This window comes from Cariama cristata, unplaced genomic scaffold (genome assembly GCF_000690535.1).
Source record: "Cariama cristata isolate BGI_N322 unplaced genomic scaffold, ASM69053v1 scaffold36419, whole genome shotgun sequence".
In the NCBI taxonomy this organism is placed as follows: Eukaryota; Metazoa; Chordata; class Aves; order Cariamiformes; family Cariamidae; genus Cariama; species Cariama cristata.
Window position 1 is genome coordinate 67,622 of NW_009635924.1, and position 23,114 is coordinate 90,735.

The 23,114-nt window shown below is 37.5% G+C and overlaps 1 protein-coding gene across 1 annotated transcript; it reads right to left on the bottom strand.

Annotated features, from left to right (window-relative positions):
- Positions 1-22,865, bottom strand: ITIH3 (inter-alpha-trypsin inhibitor heavy chain 3). The gene is made up of 19 exons (XM_009707710.1): positions 22,776-22,865; positions 17,236-17,402; positions 16,091-16,195; positions 15,510-15,672; positions 14,463-14,573; positions 13,706-13,831; positions 12,992-13,108; positions 12,047-12,215; positions 11,598-11,723; positions 11,167-11,348; positions 10,012-10,197; positions 9,002-9,141; positions 8,446-8,600; positions 4,810-4,863; positions 4,064-4,177; positions 3,271-3,475; positions 1,978-2,150; positions 235-346; positions 1-130 (listed from the first exon to the last, which is right to left on the bottom strand). Exons 1-19 carry the CDS (start codon positions 22,863-22,865, stop codon positions 1-3), a joined length of 2,625 nt encoding a protein of 874 aa, XP_009706012.1.
- Between the last annotated feature and the right edge of the window lie 249 nt (positions 22,866-23,114).

Sequence of the window (23,114 nt, forward strand, 5' to 3'; positions counted from 1 at the left end):
TTAAAACAGACTGGAAACAATATAGTCCGTATGAACGCCATCTATCAGCCCAGCTCCATTGTTATGAACAAACCAGCAAGGAACATCAATGCCATGCTTAGGATCTCTTCTGTAATCCTTCTGCCAGCCTCTGAAAGGGAAAATACAGTCACAGGAGTGAGTATTGAAGCAGAAACTGCACTTTGAGAAGGTAATCTTTCCTAAGCCCTTGCTAAGGACTTAAATATTTTTTACCTTGTTACGGTCAGTTCATTGTTTTTGACAATCATTGTGGCATCTGGTTTCTTGGGATCAGATCCAGGATGAATTTCAAGTATGGTGAAGTTAATAGGGTGGAAAAACTGTCCTAAAAATATAAGCCAAAATTACCATTTCGGGCATGTTGCACACATTAAAACAGAAACAAACCAAACAGAAAGCCCAGAACTTCTACATTTCCATGTTGTTTTCCATGCCCCCTCAGGGTTTTCAATGGATAAACAAACACCAAGTTTCATGTAAGGTTGAACATATGCCTATGGTATTGTTTACTTTTTATAAACCACAATTCTATGCATATCATCTGGATGTAAGTTCCAACTTCTGAGTGCACAGTAAAATTGCCCTTTTCTAGACATCCTTCAAGATATCCTCACTTTGTGTCTTGTCTATTCAGTTGTATTTATCACATATTCTCCAAGTTTTTAGCTTTTTTTTTAAATCAAATAGTGCATGTATTGCTGTCTGAAATTTTTGGATGTGGTTATCCTCAGAATAAGGTTGACATCGAAGGAATTTTCACATTCCTGCCAGGATTAGCTTTCGCACGCTTTTGCCCTATCTGTGCTGGTGCAGGATGCCCCTGGTACTTTGAGTGCTATAATGAGCACAGATTTTAGACTACTTAGTGAAGTACACAGGCAAAATCAAAGACAACGAGAACAGCGATGAGCTGTGTAAGTCAGCGAACTGTAACATGGTGTACCCACGTGTCACGTGGGTTTTTGCAATTTTCTTGCTACTTGCAGTTCATACCATAGCAGAATACCTTCTGTGTGCAGAAGTCCTTTAGCCTGAGGAGACTGGAGCAGGAAAGCATAAATAACATTCCATCCTTATTCTGCTCTTTTTCTGTTTTCTTACAGCATTTCCCATGACGCACAGACCTAACACGTACTACCACTGGCACCCTGCCTCACTCTCCTGAGGCCTCAAAGTGCATACAGAGACTGAGAAGAGTAAGTTTGCAGCAGTTCACTATTTTCCACAATGGAGTAAACTTACTGACCCAAAATGAATGTTCGCTGCCCCTATCTGATTTTGTAGGTGAAAATTAGAAGGCAAGGGAAAATGGCTGCTATCTGTGTATTCTCCAACAAAGAATGCACGCCACCAAACCCACTACACTGGCAGAAAACAGGATTCAATGGGGTCAAAATTTTGACCCCTGAATTACCAACTTCACCTTTACTGGAATAAAGAATGTTAGCTAACATGAGGAAAATCTTAGCCCATACAAGGCATTCTGTGATTTTAATATATGCTAGTAAATCAAGATATACCTTAACAACTTCTTTTCTTATGGCTGAAGTTTGGCAAATTTTGACTGAACAAACATATGTATTTTCTCAGAGTGCTTGTACTTAGAAAAAAAGGTGATAAGATGAAAGGAGAGATCAAACCATCCAAGAGACTGGAGGAACAGTGTAGTAAGAAAAAAATAATCCGTAAGTGGGATTTAGCAAGATAAAGAGGTTTAAAGATGCTAGTGAGGATAATGGATGCTACTGATTTCAGCAGCAGAAGAAGAATTTATGAAAAGATAATGCATAAAGTCTGAGCCCAGAATACTCTGTCAGAAATCTTAATATGGCCAATCAACGTCATCTCAGTTTCTTCTGCTATCTCAGTTCAGAAGGGCTAAGTACAGGACTGTGTCTACAAATTATGTAGCCTTGTAAGGAAAGACAGGCATGAAAACACTAAATGAAGTCATACCTAACAATCCATGGGTCTGATCAGACAGTTTATCACTTTCCAATGTGTACAGTCCTAGGAAATCTTGGTGGAGAGGATGTTTCTTCCACACTTGGTGCAAAACAATAACAAATGAGGCACCACTGCCCATTGAGAGCACCAGATTTTTCTTTCTGTTAATTATCAAGGTTAAACTGAGGAAAAAAGAAAAACTTGACTTAGGGCATTGTGCTTCCCAGAGTTGACAGCAATGAGAAGAAACTTGAGAAGAAAAAACATGTTCAACAAACAAACATGGCTTTATAAATTGCTCGGTGTTTTTTAAGATAGAGGTTTTGCTGCCTGTTTGGTCCATGTGAATCTGTGTGTGTTCACAGACAATCCAATACTCATACTAAATTACACTGTAAAAGGCTACCTAGCCTTCAAACTTTTCAGCAAGGTGTTTCTACCAAAACTCATCCTATAACAGCACAATTAATCACAGATAGGTTAGTGATATGTAGATATAGCACCTCATGCTCAGTAATAAAAATGTTACTGATAAAACCATCACTTCCTTGCCTGGATGCCACCTGACACATTTTCCTTTTGTTTTTCTGAAAAGACCACTCCTGAACTGTCTAGGTTAGTGCTAGGATAAAGAAGATTCGCTTCTGATTGTGTTAGTGATACCACCAACATGGTTATCGTAATAAAAAAATAAGCACGCTGGATGAATAACAGTTTTTCTCCGCTGCTGTTTCTGTTGCAGTGCCATGCTTTGAGAAGGCAGTAATTTTGTTCCAGGTACACAATGAAAATGAGGAGGAGGAGATACTGCCCATTCCTTTTCTAAACCTCCTTTTGCACACGTATAAATGATGCCGTAATAGATAAATCTCATGAAAAATACACCTGCTGACAGGGCAAAATGTACCTATCCTATAAATATCACAATTTCCATTTCTTAAAATGGAGATTGTTCACAGCATATTATTATGTTGGTCTTTAAAAGATTACACACTATGTCTAAAGTTACTCTTTAAGTATTTGCAAGACACTGTTGCATTAAGCACAGTAACAAATCTAGCTTTACCTTAGTCATCACAATAGAAAACCAGGGAAAATTCTTCACTTACGTATTCCAAGCAGAGGAAGTTATGAATAATCATTCAGCGGTTACATAACAAAGTAGAGAGCAGAGTCCAGCAGGACTTGAATCAGTTTCTTTTGTACATTCAGACAACAAATCTTAAAAGTATATCATTGATCAACACTTTAAAAAGTGTAGAAAGTAATACAGGAGCCTGTTATTCTTTCTATAAGCCTTACCCTTCTTGTTGCATGGTGACTGAGTCAAGCCAGGTGAAACCTGTTTTTTCATTGCCATTCTGAATCATGATCTTCTCAGTAGTTACTGTCAGTTTCAAATCCAGGTGCTTATTTGCAATGCCAAGTTTTCCAAAATATGTGTTCTGGATCTTTGCATCACTATTTTCTCTCTTATCACCAATGAGTTCTCCATTGACTGTAATGCCTGATACAAAAAGGAAACATCAAATATTGTTTTATAGATAGGACCTGACCAACTGACAGCAAGGAGTGTCATGGAAATTTAACAACAACTCAGGGAAACAAATATGAGTTGAAAAATAGATCAGAATTACTTGTGCACGTTTTTCCCAAAGTAGAATGAAGCTCTGAGGGCTGTTCTGTGGATTTCCATAAAAACAACAATCACTTTGTTCAGAAAAGTTCAATATTTCCTAGAGCACAAAGAGTCTGTGATGGGCACAAATAGCCTGTGTGACATCAGTCTCTCTTTACCAGATATTCCATGAAATGGCAACCTAAGGCTTATTTTATTGCTTCTACTACTACTCACTGAGACAAGTAACGTCTCTCAACTCTCACAGTGATTTTTAAACAGTTTAAAAGTTCATTTTACTCCAAGAAGTGAAAACACAGTCATGGTAATGGTACCCTATCACAGCTACAGGAACTCCTCCTAACTTTGCAGGGGAAAAAAGCTTACGCAGTATAACAGAGAGAAATAGCCTTTAAACATAAGACATTTTGTTGTAAGTATCCTGATTTACGGTATTTCAACAAATTAAAAACTCACCTGTAACTGGGTCATTTATTAAATTTAACACAGCACCTGGGTTTTCATTGATATTGAAACAAATGACATCATCTTTTTGCGGTACCGATATAATGAAGTGTGGATCTCCATCAACTGTAAAGGCAAATCACTGGTGTTTGCATAGCGATACAGAGGTTCAACATTCCGCATGAACGTTTAACGTTGTGGCAGTGGAACTGCTGATGCTGGGGACTGGCAGGAACTGGTCCCTACACAAGCTTTATGCCCAGCTTAGTCCAGCCCATCCTACAAACGAGCGGTGGGGTCCCAAAGAAGCTGCTACCCTCTCCCCAAAGTGAACTACATCCTTTTTCCCCTCATCTTTCCCAGGTACATAACATATACCCTGTATCTCTTGACCACTGCAAAATTTGGCACAGAGATTGTATGTTCAGGATGGCCACCTCTAAGTCCTTATCTCTGAGGGCCATGAAAGTATTACTGAGGGCAGGAAGATCATCTGAATAGAGAACAGGCAGTTACCAACACTAAGCCTAGCAATGGGAAGGAGGACTAAGAAAATGACCATATATAATCTTAGTGACTTGATCTTTAAAAAACATTTAGAGATCTTTAAAGTAAATGAAAATAATGGCCCCCTGGAAATAAAAAATGGCTGCTTTTATGGAAAGGAATTATCTAAAAGACTTATAAGAATTGTGCGATTTAGTCTTAAATACCCTCTTCTGTCCTCCTTCTAAGCAGACACTACTGAAACTACTCACCACTAGTATACCATGTGGGGTGTGCTGTATATAGGTAAGATGATAGTTGCGGAGCTGCAGAGAGCAAAGAAAAAAAATGTTAGAAAAACTCACAACAAAATGGAATATTTATACACTATCTGCACAGTACATATGTAGGCTGTCAGGAAGTTAATATGCTAGGTAAATTGCTAATTCCATCCTAGTTTTTAAGGCATATAGTCCATGGAATGACAGCTTGTGCCCCTTTTGAATCAAGGAAAGCTTCAGGATAGAGACAGATTTCACATGTAGTCTAAATGGCTTTGAGGGTTTCCACAAGGCCTGAGTAATGTATCTGTAGGACACAAATGTCTCAGACTTAAGGATTAAGCTGTCTATCAGCAAGGAAATGTGACACCATCCATTGAAAACTTTGGAGGTTTTGACATTTGGTTTTTTTGCAGAATGAATTTAAGTCTTTTCAACAAAGACTCGAGAAAACTAGACAGACACAGCGAGAGAGAGAGAGAGAGAGACTGAGACTAAACTCCAGAGCAAAAATTTAAGTCTCACTCTTCCATTTCCAGGATTGCCCAGCCAGCAACCTGAAGGGTCAATTGCTGTCTCTCTCTTAAATAAAACAGTTTCATTTCATATAAGAAAGTGAATATATCAATTTAGCCAGATATACTGACATCATAGGCCCTTGCTTTACATAATTCCAAAGGAGATGCAAATTCAAGTCCATCCTCTGTTCTTGGGAAATAGCTTTCAGGAAAAAATGGTGGTTTGATGAACTGGTGTTTATTCCTTAAAAGCAATTTATCTGACATTTTTTCATCTGGTAATGTTCAAACTTTAAGTGTTTTTTTAGCAGTGAGCAACATTTTAGCAGTGAGCAGAATTTGGCAGTATTTGTTAAAATACAGTTGTAAACCCAGAAAAGCCACTTTCTGTCTCTCCGGTAATTTCAGTTGTCTGAATCAATTATTTCCTTTTACAAATGCTGCTTCATTCAGAAACTTAAACTAATGACTTACCCAGCTGAACAGGTGTGACAGCCTGTGCTGTGAATGAAACAAAATGTTATTTCAGAGGCTAGAAAGAATAAAGAAACACATTTCTCCCACTTCCTTCCTTCCACCAAAACCAACTCCAAAATCTTGTAATTATGTATAGATCTCTAAATATTTAAAAAAGAAAAGCTTAGTCAAAACAGTTTATTTAGTACTGCAACAAAGCGAATGTCATGAACAGGCAGAAAGCACGCCTTACTTTTCAGAAAAAATATTACTTCTCCAAAGGCATGGGGTTTGCTCTGTAAGGGGCTGGGACAACCTGCTCTTCTCTGATTCCTCTGTGCCACTTTGTTCTAAACTGTACTACTGGGAAGTCAGTAAGATTTACCCACCTGCTTCCTCATTTTCCTAGCCTTCTACTCTTTTTATGTCTGAAGCTATGCAGGGGTGTCTGAAGACAGGGCCTTGTGCTGAGGAAGTAGTAATCACAGCATCAGTGCAGGCATCTCTGTGTGAGAGACTGCTACACACAGGTATCTGGGCATCAACAGTGCTAACCCTGGCAAGCACCTTATTTGTACTGGGCCTGAATTTTGTGATGGTGGGATGCCCCAATTATCAGAGGGAGGAGGAACCATGCTGAAATGGTATTTACAAACTTTTCCAGCTGAAAAGTTTTTAATCTATTTATAACACAGTCTTGATTTACTCGCCAAGAATTTTATGAAAATATTGCACCCTAGATCAAGCAAGTGATGCAGGAAATCCATCTCTAACAGTTAAAAATATTAAGTGAATTTAATAAAAAATGTACGTACCTTCAGCTGTAACCATGGGTAGGTAAGAAGTAAAAGGAAGAAAAAGAGAAAATTACAGTTTCAGTTGTATGACTAAACAGGAAGGATTCTGACTCTGTTAAAATATATTCTAAGAAAAAGAATTTAAAACTGTTTGACAATTCAACCAGGTATCTTCAGTATTTTACAATTCCATTTCTTCCCAATGATACAACTCAGTATTTATACATCAAACAGAAACACACTAAAAGTAAAAAGTTGTTATGTGGGGCAGCAAAACCACAATAAATCATGTATATGACAAGAGCACTATTAGTAATTGGTTTATTGTTACACTACTTCCAAATTGCAAAATGTTCCTTATTGGTTTTACTCTTTTGTGGTTTTCAAGGCATTTGCATCATTCTATTAATACTGACTGGATGATTCAGTAATGCTATTTGTGAATCTAGACTAGGATGTGTTAAAATTATTTTCTTTTCTTATACAGCAGCAGTGTTTTTGAGTATTTTCTCCTATTACTGCTCTGTACTTTCGATATACAAAGAGGATTTTCTTGGAAAGAGGTTCAGAAAAGGGCCTTTGTACCACAAGTACCTGGAAAGGGAAAGCAAGGAGCTGAAGATCACTCTGACTGGATGCCACTTCTGTCAGATGTTTGGGTAAGTTTTTCCATCTTATGGAGTCCAGCAGTAAACTTTAAAGTTCTTATGTTGTATAGTGTCTTGAATGTTAAATTAAACACGAAGTGGTTTTATGTCAGTATCCCGTTATGATAGTTACGAAAAATAACGCAAAAATTTTATCAGCTGAATGCTTGAAGAATTATTTAGAATTGAAAGGCCCTTAGCAATTAATTGGTTTCAGGACTTCCTCCAGTTGAAAGAAAACCCCACTAACCTCCAGTAAGCATCTCTGTTATGCTCAAATGCCTTAAGTTACCTGGCCATATTCAGGAGATGAGAAAGTTTTTCATCTAGAAGCCAGCAGAGAGCCCATGTAGAGCCTGGGAGGAACTTCTAGGGGCACTAAGCAAAAGTTTGGGGAAAAAAGAATGGATGCTAATAGAAGAGATTGAAAAGCCTCACAAAAGGTTTGTCAGACCTGTTGAATGAGGGAGAGATGAGGATAGCCCAAATAACACATATAGATGAGGGTAGGGTGGCCTCGGGGTGCACTGAGCGGATAGCATTTGCCTTACTGTGCTAAAGAGGAATGGAGAAATTTTGTTTCACGCAGGTTAAACAAACAGGCTGAACTGTACGAAAGCATGGTGGTTTACTGAGAATAGAGTTAATAATTAGCCAAAGTATCAGAGGGGTTGAGAACAAACTGTGCACTTTCAAAATAATTGATTCTTTTTCTGCAATACTTAGGAATATCATGTTTTATAGATAAAATCTCCATCTTTTTACAACCTCATATATCCTTCATGAGGAAGATCTCAAGCAAATTTTCCCCTTTCATGTAGAAAGATGTTACTACATCTACCCCTAAGCTGAAGTATGTAGAAAACTAAAGGAGAAAGTGATGTGAACTAAACTGAATATACCTGGATTATTAAATTAGAAATGCTTCTTGACTTTTTTTAATGTAATATTTTATATATTTAGCTTAAAATACACTTATTTTGAAATTATAGTATTTTGCCTGTAAGATAGAGTAATGAAGGATGGTTTGATGGAAATGAGCTTTACAATGAAAAGTAATTTTGCATAAACCATACATGTGCAAGGCTTGGAAAGTAGATTTTTCAGATACATGTTTAAAACTGTGCCCACAAGAAAGCCCTTCTTTAGAGGAACATCAAAGGAACACTTGGCTTCTCAAATAAAGTGAAATTGTGAAAATGCCTATACCTTCAATGGGTTTATCGGCAATCCCATCTTGATTGTCATAGTCTTCTGGCTTTGTTACCACCATGGATGTCAGTGGTGTTACAAACTTGTATTTTAGTGAGAGATCCAGGGCTTCAGCTGTAAGATTATCCTTTTCTTCTCCTGTAGCTGCAATACTGAATACAAGCAGAGACTCCTAGTATCAACGATTGCTAAACTACTCACTGAACTCCAGATTAAATATTTGCCTCTAAAGTGAAGTCATTTCGCTACAGCTAATTTATCAATAAGGAATATTTGTTATAGTCTAAGAGCAATTCTGATTCCATTGGCTATCCAAGAAAAAGGCAAAACTGTGCTTTATATTTGCAATAATTTAAAATTGTTTAATCTGCAACCTGAAACAGGAATACTGAGGTTGGGGAGGAGAATAGGTTGGGGGATTTTCCTTACTGTTTTTTAAGCTTTCCCATTGGGACCTCAGCGTGATGCGAATTTGAGCTTCACATCCTAGAAGTTGCACCAGTCAGATGGCTTAACGGGTTCATAGCTAAGATTTTGTTCTAGAGATAATTACCGTTTTTCCAGGAGTTGCTCAATGGTGAGATAAGCCCAGAGCCTTTCAATGTACTCTCCAAATATGTATTCTTGTTCTTGGAAAGCTTTAGCTGTTTGCTCAGCATCTTGTTGTGTACTGTATGATAGGGCATCATTAGCCTGTTAGGAGTAAGGAAACTTCTCTGTATCATAAGTAGCCAGGGACTTCCAGAACCTCCCAAAATCAAGGCCTTCACATCTGAAAATCTTATTAAATTGAAAACCAGTCTGGTCATGCACAGCACTTGCCCAGGAAATTTTCAGTGTTGTATCAGGATCTTTGTTCCGTTGCTTCTGCGAAGTTTAGTAATGTACGCTATAGGTCATAATGCAGTTTCCAAATTCACATGGCATTTTTGTTCATTAGAATTTGGCTACTCAGGATTTAAAGAACTTTGATTATGACACTGATTTCGTACAGGAACATGTTCAAGCAGATATGCTGGCTAACTTACTAATGATACATTATTTGTATTTGAAATATACTCGATTTCATATAATATATGTAATACACCACAGTGCACAGGGCATATATGCAGTCCACAGTATTTATGACAACATGATCTATAATATGTAGACTTGTATTTTAAGAGGAAGGCATTTCAACTATTCAGCTGGGTTACCCACCAGTTTTCTTTACCCAAAAAAGACTACTGGACTACTGTCTGTGAACACTGAACATTTGGCTTCTGAAAGAAGCAGGTAGAGTATTTAGAGACTAAACTAAAAAAAAAAATAAAAATCTGTCAGCAAAGCCAATTCAGTCACACTGCACAAAGTTGTTCCAGACTGACCCTAGTATACCTGACTGAGTTAGGCAAGTAACTTGCAGTTTCAAAAGCAGTAACTTTGGTGCATTTAGTTTCTCACATATGCAGTAACACAATGTCACTGAAGTAAAGAAATACCAGTAAATATTTTAAGTACTGCCAGCTTTGAACATTCAGACATTTTCCATGCCTTACTTAAGCCAAAGAAATCAATACTTACGCCTTCACCTCTCACATCTACAGTCAAACTGTTTTGGTTGTTGTCTATAAAGCGCCCAGCCACCACAATCTCAGACCCATCATAGAAATGCTTAAAACTGTTTTTAGTTAGGTCTAATACTTCATTTTCTGGGTAGTTTAACTCCACATCCGTGAGCATGGGATTCGATACCTCATCATAAAACCCCTACAGGATAAAATAAATAAATTAATTAAAAGGAGAACATTTAACTGTCATTGCTTCTTTAATTCGTAGGTAGATCTGTACCCAGAAACATCCTGCTATTTCAGCAATGAAAACAAGAAGTATATTTTAGAAGAAATATTTAAATATTCAGTTAAATCTCAGAGTACAAGACCTAAAAATCTACAGATAATGGAAATGAGAAAGGACATAAAAATTCTTCAGTCTCACTAAGAGAGAGGAAAAATATCTGAGAACAACATGCTGCGGATGATGAGTTCCATCATTGTTAATCAAGAGGGATCCCAAGCTTCCCCCTATTTGACAGAAATAAGTTTCTAGATCTATTCCCTGCAGACACTGAAATGACAACATAGGCCAAAGGAGACTAGGTATTTGATTTTGGCAGAGGTTGCAATGAAATCCAGCATCTAAATTCTTTGGTGAATTTTTTGAATGGCTGCTATTGGAATGTAAGACATAAAAAGTCAACTCTGTACTGCCTATACCTGTGCTCATGCCTTATACAACTATAAAATGCTTCAGAGAAGTATGGTAAGACATACCTGCTTGCAGTAAGTTCCTCAAGACAGACTATCTAGAGCCTTTACGCTCTGTTGTCTTTCTCTTCCTATGACATTAACTACATGATCTCTGAGGTATGGGAGATACAACTGCAGCAATTTTGCTGCACACCAAATTGTCCTTCAGAACTATGACTTGTGTCACCCTATGCCAAGTTTTGAACCCTCTTCCATAGCCCACAGTATCTCCCTTCTACTGTCCTTCCACTTTCTGCTTAGATAAGGGAAGGGGAAAATTAAATGCAACTAATATTCTGATTACAGCAGACTCTTGAGTATCTCAGTACCGGATCACACTTTGGGATTTTGATTACTTCAAAATAAGAACGTCTGTGTAGTTATCTGAATTAATGTATCTCTTGTCTAATTTAAGTGGTGATTACTGTACCTGAAGCTGTAAAGCTGCATCAGAGTCGGGATAAATCCGACGGGCCAATCCTTTATTCTCCAGCGCCATCTTCTCCAAGAAGTTGTAGTCAACACCATAGCCAAAACCAAGATTGTACAAGGGATATTTTCCTTCAATGGCTTTTTTTACATGTGCCTGAATGTCCTGAGTATTTGATATGCCTGCATCAAACCAGAAAAAGTTTGAGTTTTCTCCATAAGTAGATAAATTTATCACAAAATGAAATGTGGCTAGTCATATTCGTATTTCTTAGGAGGCATTATCAAAAACTTGTTTTAGTAGTATGATGCTGGTATAGTAGCACTGAAATCATGAAAACATCCAGAAGTCAAAGATGAAGGCTAATTTTAACCCAGCATTTTTTGTTAGTTAATTCACTCTCTTTATTATTCCATCCAACACAAACTTACCTACATTTGGTTGGCCATCTGTTAACATGATAATTATAGAAGCGCTTCTCTTGGGCACAAGGTTTTCTTCATGAGCAGCATTCAGCATATCAATTCCCCTCATTATACCACCATATAAATTTGTCACTGCAAGATAGACATAGAAATTTGGTTTCAGCACAGACAGTCAAAATAAAGGCCAAATTTTCAGTGGAATCTGATGAGATCTCATTACAGTATGAAAATGAAAGATTTGGGTTTTCAAGGAGGGGGATGTTTAGATAAAAAAACACCTGCACTTTGGAAATATAAGGAAAAATAGATGTCATATTCTGAGTAAATTTCAACTTTAGGCATGTCTCATCAGTAATAAAAAAAAAAAAAAAAAAAGCTGTAGCATTGTGTTCACAGACTGAATTGATAAATTAACTTACACAACGACCTACAGGCAAGCCCAATAAAGTACTTACAGCCTTCAGTGTCAATGCCCCGAACAAACTTCCTTGCTTCATCCAAATTCTCAGGAGTGGCCTTGATTAATGTTTCTTTCCAAGTGTGTACTTCACTACCAAACAGTATGAAATTGAAGAAGTCATCTTCTTCAATGTCATCTAAGATTTTCAGAAGTGCTTGTCTTGTCTATAAAAGAGATTTAAGTGTATGGTTCAACATTTAAGGAAATAGGTGCTTACAGATTTAACACGATTAATCTCTTAGCATTTAGGTATTTTTAACTTTTACATAGTACATTGTGTAAAAATTCTGAGCTTGTTCTGTCCTTGCCAGTCTCTGTGTTTATTTCAGAGTAACTCTAATGAAGTCAGCCAGTTGCAATTACATCTGGTAAATCTTTGTAGCTGAGAGGAAAATCAGGTCTCATGTCATGGATCGTTGCTTACACTGAGGTAAGCTGGCATGGCAAATTGAAAGTGATGGGAAACAGGTAGCTACAGATTGGTGGAGAAGCTCATATGTAAGCAAGCGTGGATATTTTGATGCAGCACCAAAACCTGAAAATTCTGAGCACTAGCTTGCAATGAGGAATCCTAACTCTCAAAAGAGGTGCCACTTCCCAGAGGAGACAGAATGAACAACACAGATAACACACGTAATACTGTATGCACATTTTAATTTTGGAGCTGTCCAGTACATGTGACAGAGCTCTCTGGAAATTTTTATATTGGGAGTTTTGAACTTATAACATTTATAAGTAAGTAAATGTAGCCTAAATGTACAGAATTTTGTTCTACAGTAACACTTCAAACTAGGAGTTACGGTACTAAGCATCAGAAAGGTCACAGCATAAAACCACTTGGTATAGCTTAAGCAGCGCATATGCACTATAAGCCACCATGTCCCTTCCATCACAACAGAGGCTCTTTCAATTGGGACTCCATATTAATGTAATAACTTACCTGTTCTATTTCTCTTCCAGACATTGAGCCACTAATATCTATTACAAAAATAACATTCTTGGGCAACTTTGGGAGATTTGTTGGTGCAAAGAAATGTACAAAGTAGCCACTGACAATCTGAAAAATAAAATGTAAAAATAAAAAACAAAAACAAAACCAAAAAAACCCCAAACACCCACCAAAACTTTTGTATATTATAAAGATAAAATGGATAAAGAAGAAATTACTTTTATTTAGTGCCTAGCCCCTGAGTGGACTAATAGGCTTTGATGGTCTTGACCAGTCTCACCTCTGTCCATGGCCCCAGGAGCTTCACTGTAGCACAAGTCTGGATCTTTAGTCTCTGCTTGAGCTACACTGTAAGAATACCTGTCTCCAGCTGTGTCACAGCCATACCTGTTCCCGTCCATGGATTCCACTGATTTGGGTCCCACCCTGCAGACTGACTTCCCACCTTGACCCCAGGCTGACTCACCACCACAAACTTGCCTGATGGCCTGGACTCTCAGTTGAATTTGACTACCATCGCTGCGTCTGCCTTGCTTAGGTACTGTGGGTAGCAGGCTTGCAGCTGGCGAAGCCCCTGTGCTGTTACCTGTGTTGTCACACTGAGCTCCTTGTCCTTTAGGGAACAGCTGGTCCTCGCGGCTCCCTGACCTCTACTATGCAAGCTAAACTGTTTAACAGTTCAAAATTTCCAGCTGTCAGATTTACCTGCAAATTATCTGGAGTTGTTCTCTTCACATCATATCTTACAGTAAAATCCCCATCCAAGACAGACTGTGAGCAATTTGCACAGGTTCGCTGCTGATCAAGAGATGGCTTGAAAGAGATACGCCCCTGAAAGAAAAGCCTTCATTAGATCTGAATCATAATAGTTAAATATTTTCCACAGAACACAAAGAAGTTTGCATTTTTGTAAAACTAGTATATTTATATTCACAGACATGAGAATAACCTATTTTATCAGGTTAGGTATTAGTTTGTATCCCTATGTATTTATAAATTTATTGATGGGTAACTGGTATCTGAAGTCTGCTATCTAGAGCTTTCTTCATATGTTTACTTCCCCATCTTCCTTGGTTCAGCCCTCCACTCTGAACGACACCTTTGATAAGGCTCTGGGGCAGTCCATGTCATAGGAATTCTGCCACCTCTATAGATGAGAAAACTACTTGTTACTCAGTTCTTCTGTAAGAAACTGTTTTACCGGTATCCAGATTTCCAACTACTGCTGTGGGACAAGGCCTACTAGTTTGGGTACAGTACAATGCTAACAGCTACGTGGCTTCTGAACTGCATGGAGACGGCCTTCAACTTAGTAGCTTGGAATTCAGAGCTCATTTGCACAGACAAGCATTTACTGCATGTTCTCTATTTTTTTCCTCTCACTTCCATTGCTAGCACAAATATTATTATTTCAGAATCACAACCCTAATAAATAAATTATGGAATGCAATTGTCATTGTACCTTTTTCTCTGAAAAAGTTTTTTTAATGGTATCTTGTAGATCATTGGTGATGAACGTTCCTTCTGCTTCCAGTTCAGTGATACCCTGGGGCTCAAAGATATTTACTTCAATCTGAAATATTAATTGAAAATTCATTGTCATTGATTACCCCACGATATATGAACTTAGCCATTGACAGGAGGATCAGCAGGCAATTACAGATGTGAAAGAGGGATTTTTGTAAAAGAAAAAAAATTTACTTTTGTAATTCATAATGGCAGTCCAAATCCAAACTTGTGTGGACACACTATCAGCCAAACAGGCCTTTTTATACGTAGAAGTTAAAAACAAAGCTAGAAACAAATATGCCTTAATAGAAATACCACTTCTTTGAAAGCTAGATACTGGAATTTTGTAAAATGTCAATAAATACTCAAGTCCTTCAAAAATATAACCCAGCCATTAGCTGTGAGTTGTGCCCAACCTGTATTTCAGTATGCCTTCTAACATAGTGCGTTTAAAATAATGCTGCATGAACTGTTATAGATGCTGAGTTTTGCCATGATTTTTACACAGCGTTTTCTGGGCAAACAAAGGAGAAAAATTTTGACTTAGAGCTGTGTTTTAGCAAGGCAGATAGGCATGATCAAGGACAAGTTTTGGCGCACAAAAGTCATGGTATTCTAGAATGTGATATATGTATCACTGTAATTTAAGATGTTGTAGTTTCATGGTGATGTAAGAAAAGTGTAGTTTATGCTATAAAGGCATTTATAAAAGCAATTAGTCTTGTATTTTACCCAAGGCATCCTAATGGATTTTTCAGGTTTCCACACATGGTTTCTTTTGGAGGCTTAGTAGCTGAGCCAATTTGTCAGGCTTACAAATTTAATGTGCACTAAAGCGCACTGGTGTGGACTCCCCATATGACTCATTAGAAATATTATCATGTGCCGTTAGCTCACCTGTGAACCAATGGGAATGACCACGGTACTCCACTTTCAACAGATGTACAGAATTTCATCATCTCTTAAGTTACAGTCCAATTTGATACAGTTTGCCATTTACCTCAAAATCTTTGACAAGCTGCTTCGGTTTTACTTTGATGAACATCTCATATTTTCCAAACTGTCGCTTCAGTAGTTCCTCATACGTGAGTTCAAAAGTGACTTTACTGCCTGCTTGAATGTTGACTGAGACAGTGAATTTTTCCGTTTTTCTTCCTGAAGCTCTGTATTTAAGTGGGTAAGTAAAAGAGTATCTTTATCCTCTTTCACAATATTTACTGTTTGAGTTGGTGGAGTATGATTTTCAAAAAGGAGTAAAACAAAGATGGGAATTTTGATCTATTGCTAAAATCGTACTCAAACGGTAGAATTTATTCAAGTTTCCCAGTGAGCTTAATCCCAGGAAGAGGTCATACAAAGTCAGCGAGAGCTGCAGAAACAGTCTTTCCATAATTGCAGATACTGCCTGCGTAGCCAGAAGTTGTATTTCCTTTTTATAATTTACACTACTATTACTCTTAATAATTGCTCTTTGGTCCTGTAAAAAACCAAACTTCAAAAATATGCCAGAACAGAGTATTTCCAGTCTCACAATTTGCTATGGGATGACAGCGTGGAAGCCATAAAAGACATCACTCTTACTTGACAAGACCAGCAGTCTGTCCCTTTGAAACAGCCTTCTCATATTGCTTTTTTGCAACTTCTTTTTCCTTTATAGTTCCAGGATAAGTGACACCATCAATTGTCCTGCAGATGAAAAAGTTCTAGTTTAGCTGAATGGTTTGCACCAATACATGAAAATTTACTACAAGCAATTCTCTGTTTATTGATTGGTTTGCTAAAAAGCACTTTCAGGAACCTGATATTGCCAAGATTTGAGCACTTTCACTGAAGCTAGTCTTCTCAGTGAATTTAGCTGGAATGAAGAGCTGTGCTCAGTATACTAAGAAGATCTAAACCAATTTTTACTCTGAAAACGAATTAGATCAAAACTGGGCTGGTAGCAACACCATACTTACACCTGCCATATTCCTACACTTCAGCAGCTTGACCATCCCATCTCATCTAATGGACGAGCTCTCTGGATGAGACTCATCTGTCCAAATATAGCTGCTCACAGCTGAACATGTTGTCCTTAGATTCCTTAGACTATTAAACAGGCATTCCTCATAGAGGATTCATCTCATCCATAATAAAAATTCTAGCACTCATTAAGAGTAGTTCTGCCCTAAAAGCTTCTGTTTCTTTTCACTGAAAATAAAACAGGCATACTGTGATTAGCAGAGAAGGATGTGTTTCTACTGAATTAAATCTCATAATGGTGTGAGAATTGCATATTTTTGCAACTAAAAGTACAAATGTAAAGCAGTAATTCTCTCTATTTCCTGCCTTTCATTAAAATATGATTTTTAAATGAAGAGATAAATTAAGCTATAATGCCATCAGGGAAATTAAGTAATGGAATTTTTCTGGTTTGATAACACCAGAGTTAGTAAGTGGTATTCCTGAAAAGATGAATGGATCTTCAGAGAAGATCCCGCATTCCCTAAGGTCCATGATGATGAATAAAAATAATTGAAAATTAGTTATCTTTCCTATAGATGTACCAACATTTGCCTTTCTCCAGGTACCTTGCATGTTAAGTTAAAAGTACCAGAAAATTACCCAAGAGGCATTTAGAAATCTATCAAACAGCAAAGTAAAAATGAACATTTGGGTTCAGTTTCTCCCAGTTGCATTTGAAGAGATTTTCAGTCTTCTCTAACAATATTGTAAAGATTACACACATGCTGAAGTTGGTAATGAAGGCTGTCTTAGGGAGTTCAACATCAAAGAAGACTTCTTTATGCACATTTCCACGATTGACAGCTCGACTGGTGACGATGTTGTGGGCAAATCGGGAAGTTACTTTACTATCAATTTTCATGCTGTAGATTTCTATCCCATTGACAACCTGTAGATTGAAAAATGAAAAAAGAAAAAAAGAGCTAGCTGTTGCACTGATGTCCATGTTAATCAGTCTTAACCACATTTCTAAAAAGAAATCACAGCAGGACTTTCTATCACTCCAGCAAAACAGGAAAGACCTAATCATAAGAACTGGAGCATAGCTGTGTGTCCTTGGGTGTCTATCACACTGCCATCATGGCGCTATTCCACAAGTTATAACTATAGCCTCTTTAACAAAATACTACCACCACAGCAAAGATACTACCATTACAATTATTTTTCTCTACCGAGACTGTGATTTTTGTTTATGGTTAGTCATATGTTAGCACAACAACTTACTGCTGCCTCACTGTATTAGCAATTGTAATTATCAGCTGAGTGGATGACTCCTAGAGCAGGGACATAAGTAGTCATCTTGTTTAAAAATAGACCTAAACAATTCCAGATGGCTCCAAATTCTATTTTATGTTATTCTCCACTGCCTCACAACTGGGGTTTATTATTTTTTAAACAAGGAAATGGGTAGGCCATACTTATTTTCTCTGAAGGCTCAGGTATAAGGTTGCTGAAGACTATATGAAAGCATAGGTAAGAACAGATGCGACTCCTTAGGCAACTCTGCAACAACAAGGTCTGCTTCTTGCAGCAAAACCAGCACTGGAAAGAACCTTGGAGTTTTTATAGTGGGCCTGATCTCTAGCTGGTTGATTAAGAAGGTCCCCAAACAATCAAAGCATTTAACATTGCTGAAGCGGAGTCCAGGTGCCAAATGGAATCAATCTCAGAGATGAGGTCTCTTGCCTTCCTTAGAAATAACTACAACATTAAGTAAAAGTAAAAATAAAACCAACGTAGAATGGATGTCTGTTAGAAATACAGAGGTGACTTCAAACAACTTTGCTATTTATTCAAATACAATGAGGTTAAAAATCATTTGTTCATTCTCTTTCCTTGTCCAGGAGTTTCCATCAGAGCTTGGAAAGGAACTGTCTAGTCAGTCCTACTGCCTAGAACAAGCAACTCTGGGCCACTCCCCTCAACACACACATTCAGAAATATCCATTTGCTCAGACTGGACTCCCAGAAACACATTGTGAACACAGTAAGAATATTCTTGTCACTATAAATCTTTCCCAGTAGCCTGGACAAAACCAAGTCTTACTTACCCAGTCATTATCAGCATTTCGCTTCTGTAAAGAGAAAAACAGGGAAAAAATCATGACTAAAGTAGGAAAGCTGCATTTAGAAATAAATCACTTAGCACCTATGTAGCTGTCTTGTGCTTCCAAGACAAAAGAAGTTGATAGGAGAAGGAAGGCTTGAGAAAGGTCCTTATTAGTAAACTGAAGTAAATTTGAAGGAAGAGCAGGTAAGGCATCTTGAGGTAGGTATATTTTACTTATAGCACTCCCAGTTTTGGTGAATCTTTTAGTTTTCATTTGATGTTAGTGCACCTTAAATACTGTGGGTTTGCAAGACAAGTTAAACTTTGAATGTTGCTGCTTTTGTATTTTGCTCAAGTGACACAAATAGAAGTTACTTTCTTTCAGCTGAAAACCAAAAATGGACCACCTGAGAGACCAGGGGAAAGTGGGAGGAAAAGAGGCTTGAATGCTCAGTGACATTTATATTTAAATGTTGTTGAGACTTAAGAACACACTAAAATCTGCCTAATACAGCTTCTCTGAGTATAGGTTGGCTGTGTGGTGACATCAAAGTAAAAACAGAACATCTTGTCCTGAGGGTGACATCTTTTTCTTGGGAAACCTCATTCTGGGTCCTGTGGTATATATTTTGTCTTTTCAAATTAATGCTCCTTTGGAAGAAAATAGGGCATTGTATCAAAGCATAAAAAAAACAGTTTGCACATTTTTTCCCAGTCACACACACATCCAAACTATCAGGCAGACCCATCCTTACACACTTTCAGACTTAGTCCTAAATTTTTCCTGTTTCACCGCAACAGCCTCTCATCCTAACATGAATAGGCAAAACAGTAATTCAGTAGGCTTACAGAGGGGAGAGGTGGTCACTATGAAAGGTTGCATGGAAGAAAAAAAAAAGCCGTTAGAACTTTTTTTGGCATATCTGCTCCCAGAGTAGGTGCAAATATCAGCAGCTCTACAAAAATATCATGTACTCTCTTCTGAAAGAGAGAATAGATTTCAAACATACTTACTGAATCATGTTAAAATAACAGCTTGTGTAACTCTATTCCCGTAAGCTCGGCTGCAAATACCTTATCTTTTTTGGCTCTAAGAGTCTCACAGCTCATGTTTTGTGCAACCATGTTTACTTGCTCCACCAAATAAAGACACAATAAAGCATCAAGTCACATACACATCTCAGGTACGTTTAAGGCTTTTGTTAGCTTTCACAGTTAGGAGTTTTACAGGTTGGAAACTGAGACACAGAGAGTTATTTTTTGTTTATTTTGGAGCTTTTTTTGAAGATACTATATTAAATCTATGGTAATGCAAGGTTTTGGGGGAAGAGGCTTCTCAAGTTCTGTAAGAGTCTGGCCAAAAAGTCTCTGTATGTTTCTCTAGGTTCATCTTTCAAACTCTTATTGCCATACAGGTGATTTCTGTGTGTACATCTCTCCTGCTTCAAAAATCTATGTGGGCTTTTTTAGTGCCTGTGTAGAGTATGCATCAATTCAAATCTGTCCTTTCCAAAACTGAAATTATCTTTTCTATATCTATACTGTCATTACGGCTAATCATTTCCCCTTACAAAACATGAACTGAGGTATGGACCCTGGAAAACGAAAAGCTGGGAGTCACTGAAATGTCAGTTTGTTTGGTACAAACTTTTCCTTAAAGTGGAATTACCAAGCATTTTAAGAATACAAAAAACTACAAAAATGTGTTCTTCAATTACAAATTCTGCAATTCTGACTACTACCTCCTAAATTAAAAGATACTTCACCTGCGTTTAATTTTTAAAGAATTGCTGCTGTGCACATTCTTTATCAGAATTATGGGTTCTACAGTAGTTTTGAGAGTTCTGTTCTGATTCTGTAAGTATTTTGATGGGGTACTCTGCCATTTTCATTGAAAAAGAAAATACAGAAAAACCTCTCAGTGAAAGGTATTAGTCACTTTGTACTTGGGTTGATCTTCAATGGAGATACTCAAACCCAGCTGGACATCATCCTAGGTACCTGCTCTAGTTGACCCTGATTTGCACAGGGGAGTGGATTAGGTGACTCTGTGATCCTGTGATTTTTTTTTTTCATTCTTAATGATTCACTCGGATGTAGCTAGAGAGCTCACTAACATCAAGGTCATTTTAAGCTATGATGTGGGCAGAAAGTGACAGTGTCTCATTAAAAAATATGTTATGCAATTCTAGACCAAACTGAGATTTTAATATCCTCTACCTTGTGTAACTGCAGTTACTTGATAAAATGTCTCTATAGTATTTCCACATATTTGCCAGTTGCAGCAATTATTAGAAAAAAAATTTTCATTTGTATAACAGTAACAAATTCTGCTTTTGTTTAATACTGTTTTACTATGGCAACAGCAAAGAATATAGGTGAAAAAAATCTATCAAAATTGTAGAGGAAGAGCAGGGGAAAAAAGAAATCTGAACTCCCAAGAAAATAGGGAGGGAACAGAGGGCTCCCATTACAGTACTTGCTGAAAGAAGTCCTGATTTTACAGCTTGGGAAACTACAACTCAGCAAGACTAAAAGATTCAGCAAACACTGTACAGGTAACTTGAAGCGACCTTTGAGAACTGACAACACTGAATGAGGTAATTGCATATAACCCTAAGTACTACATAGGAAAAATAACGCATGAAAATTATTTCCAGATCTACAGCAATATTAAAGATTTCATCATCCCAAGTGATGCTAATTGGATATCACAGAGAAGAGACCATAATGCAGCTAAGCTATGAAAATGAAACTTCCTTGTGAGCTATGTAGGAGTCTTGCTGCAGCCAAAATGAGAGGGCCATAAAAGGAAGGCCGTATCATTGCTACCCGTGCTTTGAATGCTTTGAATATGTAGTTCTACGGGTAGTTTTTACCCTAGAAAAAACTTTTCTACCCTTAATAACTGCATGCATAGGAACAAGGTGTACAAGTACACATAGGGATCTTTGATTCAGATTTTTGTTCCATTTTCAGCAGAATTGGGTCTGCCAATTGTGTTTACCTGATTATGGCTTTAAAAGCAGCTTTGACAGCTCGAAAGTCATCAGTGACACAGATTTTCAGTCATGGTTCATCACTCCTCACTGGCATATTACTTGTGCAAAGGAGCTAAGACAGGGGTGGGGACTGAGACCTTTGCAGTACGTAGCAATCTCCTCCATTTCAATCAAATCACATTTGCATAAAGTATATAACAAAACTGGGAGAATCAACTGACTGCATGTACGGATAGAGCCCTGCACAGAGCTTTAGCCATTTTCCATTTAGAAAGGCTTTAGCATTGCAAGACATACAGAGAACAACAGGTAGCATGGTAATCAGAAGGAAAAAGCTACATTATATCTGGGCTACATAATGGTTAAATAATAAGAATCCATGGCATCTCCGACTTGCAGCAATAAATCTCAAGCTGATTTTTAAAAGTTAGGTATGTTATTATCCTAATTTTCAAATAAGAAGTCTCAGCAAAGATCATAACCTAATCAACAGAAATTGACTGTAAATTGCTTTGTCCTGTTCTACCCACTAATCTACAATGTTCCCTAAGAAATTTTCCCTCTGCAACTTTTCATAGTATGTAACTACTGAGAGAGAGGAAAATAATTTATTGAGGAGAAGAGTACCGGCCGGCAACTTAACTGAAGAATTAAGTACAACATCAGAAAACACTGCCTTACTCAGAGATCCAGGCAAAAACAGAATGGCCCCTTTGAGGGACAGAGATATATTTCATGCTATGCTAACATGCAAATCTTTTGAGAAACATCCTACCACGTCATTTGGATAGTGGACATATCTATCTGCATGCCATGTTACAGCTCTGTTTTCTGCTTCTTGGAGGCATCTTTCCACTGATATTTTGCATTGCTTTACAGGTGCTAAAGTCGGTTCCCTGGCAGCATTAATTGTTTTACACATTTAAATATAAGACTACTAAAACATTTTACCATTATGTGGTGATAACAGGGAAAATAGCAGAAAGTGATGCTTTTAGAAAGAGAGATAGGAGAGCTTCTTCAGGGCTGATTCAAAACTGATGCTGATTAGAGGTAAACTAGTCTGAGTCCCATGTCCCATCTTGTGTTCACTGGTAACAGAGAACACAAAGTTCCTGGTGGCAGCACTGTATGAACTCTGATAAATGTTGACAAATGGCAGGAAGTTAATCTATGAAGAATGGGAGCCCCAAACATGGTGACTACTTACCTTGATGTTTCTGACATGTGTTACCAAAAAGTCTGATGACGCAAAGGCAGGAATCAACAGTAAAATACAAAGCAGCAGGTGGTTTTCCATTTTGGAAAAAAAGTAAGGTTTCAATCTGAACGATACACATAAATATATAATGCTTTGTTTACCGAGTGTTAATAAATAACCCAGTGTGAAAAGTGGGATTAAACATTAGGCATTCAGGAAAAATCAAATACTGAATTTTGAATTTGCATAATCTGCAGAATACTGTTACAAAATACTGTTCAAGAATTTACAGAATATTTCAGCAATGTCTCTGCTATGTAATATCTCCAAACAGAAATTCAACAGCCA